At 52.5% G+C, this 7,437-nt stretch overlaps 1 protein-coding gene across 1 annotated transcript in view; it reads right to left on the bottom strand.

Moving 5' to 3' along the window:
• PDIA2 (protein disulfide isomerase family A member 2) overlaps positions 1-7,437 on the bottom strand; it is a 10,633-nt gene that overhangs the window by 414 nt on the left and 2,782 nt on the right. The window contains exons 3-10 of the mRNA XM_006020884.2: positions 7,269-7,402; positions 5,824-5,961; positions 5,173-5,289; positions 4,544-4,669; positions 3,995-4,189; positions 2,178-2,298; positions 1,260-1,441; positions 313-396 (exon numbers count right to left, since the gene is read on the bottom strand). Of these exons, the coding sequence (XP_006020946.1) occupies positions 313-396; positions 1,260-1,441; positions 2,178-2,298; positions 3,995-4,189; positions 4,544-4,669; positions 5,173-5,289; positions 5,824-5,961; positions 7,269-7,402 (1,097 nt within the window). The remainder of the gene's footprint in view (positions 1-312; positions 397-1,259; positions 1,442-2,177; positions 2,299-3,994; positions 4,190-4,543; positions 4,670-5,172; positions 5,290-5,823; positions 5,962-7,268; positions 7,403-7,437) is intronic.

Here is a 7,437-nt window from a genome sequence, read left to right as displayed (position 1 = left end):
GCGTGTAGGGCAGGGCAGGGCAGGGCAGGGCAGGGCATGTGTGTGTGTGTGTGTGTGTGTGTGTGTCTTCAGTACAGGAAGGGATATGTGGGGTATACCTTGCTCTCTCTGGTGAGGGAAGGGTGAATGCAAGGCTGACCTTGCTCACTCACTCATGAAAGAGGGGACTGAAGGGGCCACACAGGCCAAGCAAGCTTGCAGGACCTGTGTGAAATCCCATTGGTGGCACTGGGAGTAATCCCAACACCTTTTGTTGAACTGATGGACTGGGGTCAGTGCCATGAGGCTCCAGAACAGGGACTCTATACCCACCTCCTTCTCCATGGGCAGTATGCCCCCATTCTCCAGGAACTTAGAGAAGGTCTCCAGGTCTCTGGCACTCTTGTACTCAATCATCTGGCATAGGCAGGAAGGCAGAGCACATGACAGAGAAGAAACAGGAAATGTCAGTAATTGGATTACCCACAAATGTGCAGCAGGCAGGCTTCCTGCTCTGCTTCCCTCCTGCAGGACCAGCCTACACCCAGTATATCAGACCAGTCACCTGAGTGAGCATGGCTAGCACCAGCTGCGCCCCAGGGCAGGACACCCTGCAGTAGGAAAGCCTGAGAGAGACTCTTTGGACCAGACCTGATGGTGCTGCATGTCCTGAAGCAGAGGGACTTATGGCTTTGCCAGAGCTCTGGGTGCTTAAGCTTGCACTCTTATCACTGAGGTGTTCTTGCCTCCTGGGGCACAGCCAGTCTTTGCTTGAATGCCACAGAGTGCCTGGCTTTAGTGGCCCCTTGTGGCCAGGAGTTCCACATTTTCTTTCATCTATGCTGAGTTTGTTCCCTTTCATCAAAGACCACTGATGTGCCCTTGTCCTGGTTACTGGGAGGCCAGGTCTCCTGCCCCATCCCTTAATTAAACATTATTGTACCACATCCCCTCCCTTGCACGTCTCTCCTCTGTGTTCACACATTCACTCAGTCCTCTTTCTACAGCTAAGAGTTTATGCAACTCCTGCTCATTCTCATCACCCTTCCCCACTTTCCCCATGCTGTAATGTCCTGTGGGGAATGGCATGGCCCAACCCTGCACGCAACAGCCAGCTGAGGGCCTTGCCTCATGTGTAATTCATCATCACCATCCAGCACAACCCCAGCGGTGACCCACTTCCTATATCCAAAGATAGCTTTTTCATGTTCCATCTGGGTGGACCAGTCCCTTCCCTTCCCATGTGGGCAGCCTCGGTGCTGTCCCATTCCAGCTCACACCTTCCTATCTGGTCCAGCAGGGAAGTAGTGCAGTGTTGGGTAGCCATGGATGGTGATGTTCTCAATCTCATTGGCTGTTGCATCCAGCTTGGCAATGATGATGTTCTCATGGTCCTTATATTTCTCACCCAGCTCCTCCCAGACAGATGCCATTGCCTTGCAGTGTGCACACCAAGGAGCATCTGCAGTGACAGGGAAGCAGTAATTTATTTCCTCTGCAGGAGTGAGTCTACAGGGGTGATGGGTGCTGGCCCTGGAAGTTGTGAGACATAGTTCCAGCATAGACCAAGGGACAGGATGAGGTGACAAAGCCAACAAGGCAGGAAAGCAAGTCTTATGTGGAGGAGGAGGGCAAGTGGGACCCTTCACCCATCACTCAGACTGAAATGCTGTGAGCTTGGGAAAGTTCCAGTCATGCAGCAATGACTGCCCTCTACACAAATACCAGTGATTCCCAGGCATGGAGAAAAGCATCCTCTGGGGCTTGGGAGCACTGAAACCTGGCAATGGGAATGCAGCACACAAGCTGCCACTATGGCCAGTACCATCACCATAACGTGACGGACTGATATGCATGTAGAGGAGGGCAAATGACTCCAGAAAGAGAAGGTCTGGACTGGACATCAGCAAGGACCTCCTCATGTTGGCTCAGGCTGAAAGAATGCACCAGGAAAGGGGTGGGAGCCTTTCACATTTAGCTCTAGCTTAGAAACATCCTCAACAGGATTCTCCAACTTGCAGGGGTGGATGGAGCCTACTGGGCTCCCCACCTTCATTCCTAAGAAATAGCTTGTAAGAAGAACTCTTCCTGCTGGCTTTGGGGAATGAGTGCTGCCCATGTGCTCACAGGGTCTTGGCCAGAGGGCAGCACTCAAGGTGGGGGAGAAAGTCCACCGTATCACACAGAGCCATACTCACAGAACTTCACAAATACGTTCTTGGTCTCATCAAAAGCCACCTTCTCAAAGTTTTTGCCCACAAGGACTTTAACTGGCTGCTTATCCCAGTCCTCAGGGATTTCCTTACTCATGAAATGAGGCTGTGGAAAGAGAGGGGAATGCTAAAGCTGTGGGAGGAGGTGGAATGGTAGACCTTTACAGCTAGGCACCACACAGTGTTGTATTGTTGCAAAATCAAGCACTCCAGGGGCAGGCAGCACCCAAGGCCAGCCAGCTGCAGAACTGGGCTCCAGTCCACACACACATGTGAAACATGCCCACAGTTTCCCTTCACCTCCCATATTGTTATAGCCACCCTGAAAGTGCTAGAGCCCATGAAGTGCATGAGTAAAAGAAGGCTGTGCAACATTTCCGAGAGAGCAAAATCCACCACCCTCTTCCCTGAAAGTGGCAGGACCATGTCTGTACAGGCTGCAGACAAAAGAGCAGTCTAGTCCAGAAGGGAAAAACTGACAGTGATGGGGAGGATTCTGTAGCAGGCAACTCTGAAGCATCTGCTTTTCCAGGTATTGCTGCATATACCTGCTGGCCTAGGCTAAGGGGGTGCTAAGGAGAGGGCTGGTGCCTTCTGTCTTTATTGCTCTGGTGTGAGTAGGACACCATCCTCCCACCAACAGCAGAGCACCCACTGGTGACACAGGTAGGATTGCACAAAGACCAAGGAGAAACTGTGCCCTGCATGGAGTAAATGCACGTCCATTAGCACCCAGCCTTGCTCTGCACCATATTGTCACTCTGCCTCACTCCATTGGAAAACGGCCCTGCTGAGCCCCTGCAATCTCTGATCTTTGTTTCTCTTCCTCCTCCCATATTCAGTCTCTGGTTTTCTGCCCCGTTCTCATTTTTGTGGGTCTCCTGCTCCCTGCTATGTACCTGTCCCTCCCTGTAGATTCCCAATTCCCAGCATTTTCCCATTGTCCCCAGTTAAACCAATCAAATAGTCAGCATTTGCTTTGGTCCCATCACTAGGTTCAAGAGCTACTGCAATGACATTATTGGGGTTGGATGTCCTGCTTCCCACCCATGAATTCAGGTTGTCTGCAGATGCAAAACAGCATTACACTGGTGTCCCCAGCTCTGACCTTCAAGGGCCCCATCACATGTGAGGTCAGGAGGAACTTACTGATTTTTTTAAAAAAGAAAGAGTAGAAGATCCCTGGCACCCCACAGGGGATGCAGAGGCAACATTCTACAGAAAGCCTTGTGGTCGCGCCATAGGCAGCAGAGTCTTAAGACAATGCTCTCATCATGCACCCCCAGTTCTCTGGGAGAGGCAGAATGATTCCCCTGTTGTTTCCTGGATGAGAGGCAGTAGTCCTGTCTCCTTTGCATGACTAGCAAAGATTCCATCAGGCAGGGATGTATCCCATACCCCCTCCCTTGCTTGGATTCCCCTTTCTAACCCAGAGTTAACAGTATCATAGTGGTGCACTACGTATAGCAACTGAGAAGTATTCAAGGAGTTAGGGAGGAGTACAATCCTATCCCGTAATTAATACTGGCAGGATCCCAATAGCCAGATTGATTCCATCAGAAATCAGCTCAGACTGACAGGGTGAGCCTTCTAGTCTAAGGATGCCATAAGGTCTTCAGCTCACAACCAGAAATCCCAACCTGCACAATGTAGCTCTAGCAGTGCCATCACACAGAGCATTGGCAGAAGGATCTCCCAGGCCCTGAGGTGGGACCGGGCCTCAAAAGACAAGTGCTATGCCCTACGTCTGGCGGGTGGCTGCTCAGGCACTGCTGTAGGTAGGGAACGTGCATGTGCCCAACCTTGACTTTGCCATCAAGCACATCCTGGGTGAAGGAGCCCACAGCCTGAGCCGAGAAGTCCTCTGAAGCCATGCAGTACTTCCTGTTGGTCTCTATGTTGATGAAGCGCAGGGTGGGAGCATCATGGCTCTTCAGGCCAAAGAAGTGTAGCACATTGGCCCCATACCCATTGACATCAATGAGCACAAAGAGAACCTAGGATGACCAGATACAGCTGTGGGACAGCATTCCCCACACAGATCATGCAATCCACACCATCCCTCAGACTAAGAGCCCCCAATATCTACACCCCAGAGGACCTGTGTTAAGACTGAAAGTGCCCACAACCAAGGGGAATGGTTGTGGGGCTGAGAGCAACCAACTCTTTACAAGGCAAGCCTCCAGTGAGAGAACACTGGCTGTGCAGTTGGTGTCCCACAGCCCTGCCTACTATGCTGCCCATCTGCCCTGGTGTGAGGTGAAACTGGTGCCATCTGAGGCAAGCTGGGCAGGGCTGTGATGAAATCAGATGCTCCAGTGAGTGGAGTTTAGTCCCTGCTCATAGCTTACCTGGCCCCTGAAAGCAGCTGCTGCTTCCCGGAAATTCCCCACCATCTCCAGCTGGGACTCCACAGTCTTGTTAATGAACAACAGCAGGTGGTTAAGGATTTTTGCTCCAAATATCTTAGATGAGGTCTGAGAAGAGGAGGAGTATTTTGTCAGCCAGTAAGGCAGTCACTATGGCAGCCACACATCACTCCAAGTCAGCTACTGCAGCATAGGTTGCTGCACTCAGGCTTCAAGCACTCTGGGGAACATCTGCAGGAAAGGCCTGAGAACCAGGGCCTGCTGTGCTTGGGCATGAGAGAAGCAGTGCCCTTTCTAATGGAGTTTCACCCACCTGGCTGTGTAGTAAGCAGTGCCCACAGCACCAGGTTTGCCCAAAGTCCTGCCTACCTATCCCCACCGTATGCACATGCAGCCCTGCTCTACTGTGCCACAGCTGCCATTGTCCATCCTCTGCACACCTTTGCCATGCAGGGAGTGGTACACAGTGTGTCAGGCCAACTCAGGCCCTGGCTGCCATCCTTCCCCATACACAGACACCCCCGCTGTGCTAGCCCTGCCCCTTAGCATCTGCATACAGATTTCTGGGTACAGCTGTCCCTGCTCTCCCTGCAACCTGGCAGGTGTCTCACTTTGCTAGTGAATTCCATCACCAGCTCCAGGCTGTGCACAACAATGAAGCGGGAAAGCTCCTCCTTGTCCAGCCTCTGCTCTGAGTCCAGTGGGAAATCTGTCTGTTTCTCATCAAACTGCAACACACCAAGGGCAGGAGCAGGGAAAAGTTGTTAATCTTACAATCAAATTCCAAAGCCAAAGTTAGTCAGGTCCCCAACCCCCACCCCATCCCACCCCATCCCATCCCATCCCAGCAGGGCTTCTCCATAGGGCCAGTGTCCTTTGGGCATTAGCTGCACCTATTCCCCCAGACCCTTCCCCTCTGCATGGCCACTGGGTGATGCTTACACCCTGGCTCTGAGTGCCACACAGCTGGTGGTAGAGCTCCAACTGAGCCAAGGTAGGGCCAGTGAGAGGGAGCTGGAGGCACATCCCACATGATACTTCCTCTACTTCAGTGTTTCCCAACATTTTCCAGCCCAAGGCACACTTACATTAATAAAAATTTTCTGCAGCACACTGGTTAAGAAATTCCCCATCCTCATACCTACTGTAGCTCATTGTAGCTCATTGCCATGGCAAAATTCCATGGCACACCTGTTCATTTCTGATGGCACACTTTTGTGTCGAGGCACACTGATTGGGAAACACTGCTCTACCTATCTCACCTTCTTGAAGACGCAGACTGTGTCCTGGGTGATGCCATATTTCTGGGAAAGCTCCACTTTCTCGGTAATCCCAAAGGTGATGTCCACAATATCACTGGCAACTTCATAGAATACCTGCGCGCCTTCACCCTGCAGTTCCTGAAGACCCCCACAGGCTGTGAGTGACTGCACTGGGGTTGGAAAAATCAGACACCCTATAGCCCACATGGCACAGCTGAGGCTGTTGGTGGCTCCCCAGCAAAGCAGCCCTCCTCTAACATGGGTTGAAGCCCAGGAAGGTTCCAACATCCAGTGCACCCAATACAACACCACTGATGCCTGGGGCACCACATGCAGAGTAATAGGGACAAGGTCCACGTAGCAGTGGTCTTGGCCCATCAGTAAGGCCAGGGGTCCCTTGCTCTCTACCAGCTCCCTGTCCCATGGGCAAGAAGAGAGGGGCACTGCAGGAGAAAGAAGGGCACTGGAACATGGCTGGGTATGTGGTATTCAATGCTTGAATAAAGACCTACTGGGGAACTTAGGAAGTGTGAAGGGCTGTCTTCCTAACAGAGGAGTTGGGGGGGAAAGAGAGGGGGGAAGGGACAGCCATGAGATGGGCCAGAGGCCTTACTCACAGCCTGGGCCTCCAACCACAGCTTTGCACTCTGTCTGTTGCCCCAGAAGGTTATTCTGGGGTGCTTGGAATCATGTGTTTCTCCTGCTTGTGCTGGGGGGAGTGCTCAGCAGCACTGTACCCTAGAAGGGAAAGAACAGTCCTGCTGCTCTCAGACTGGGGCTAGCAATGGGTTGTGCTACCTCCCTGTCAGACCTCTGTGAGAAGAGAGGACCCCCATCTGTCAAGCCATCTGGCCTTCCTCAGCCAGAGCCACCTGCCCCCCTCAACTGGAGGCATGCTGAATCCAAGCTGCCCAGCTGTAATAAAGTTTCCTTAACATCCAGCCGGGGCATAGGTATGCATTTTACAGCAGCACTGGGAACTGAGGCTCCCAGGGACACCTGCATAGCCAGACCACTTATTACCTCATCCTTGACTTCCAGCTAAGCAGTCAGGATTCCTGGGGAGGGAGAGAGCACTGGCAGTCCCTGCCAATGAGAATGGGAACTGCTAATGCTGTCCAGGATGCAGGGCCAGAATTCCAGGAGTCACACACCTGCTTCCAATTGCTCCTCTGCCCCATCACCTGGCTGGTTATTCTACCTCTCACCTGTCCTTTGGATGATCTGATGCCCAACCCAGATACTGATGGATTTTCTCTCCCTGGTTCCTTGCAGCCCAGAACAAAATAAAGCACCCCTATCCTGAAACCTTGCAGGAGCCTAGTGACTTGGAACAGCATAGCAGGGCACAGCTTTGTGGGTCTGATCAGGGGCAGGTCCGATTGATTCTGGGCCATCAGGCCAATGCCATGTCCCACTCCCTCCTTATCAGCAAACAGACCCACCTTAAAGAACCCAACAACAACAACATCATGGGAGTCAATGAGCTCTGCAGTGCTATCCTTGTCCTGCAGCAGCGTGGCACTGGCGCCAGCCTTCCGCTTCATCCACAGCACGATGCCCTGGGAGTCCCGTGCACCTGCACACAGCACAGACTGCCTGGGTACCTTTCCC

This window comes from Alligator sinensis, unplaced genomic scaffold, assembly GCF_000455745.1.
Source record: "Alligator sinensis unplaced genomic scaffold, ASM45574v1 scaffold410_1, whole genome shotgun sequence".
Taxonomy (NCBI): domain Eukaryota; kingdom Metazoa; phylum Chordata; order Crocodylia; family Alligatoridae; genus Alligator; species Alligator sinensis.
Note: the sequence above shows the minus strand (reverse complement) of the source record. Positions and strands in the feature narration are given on the sequence as shown.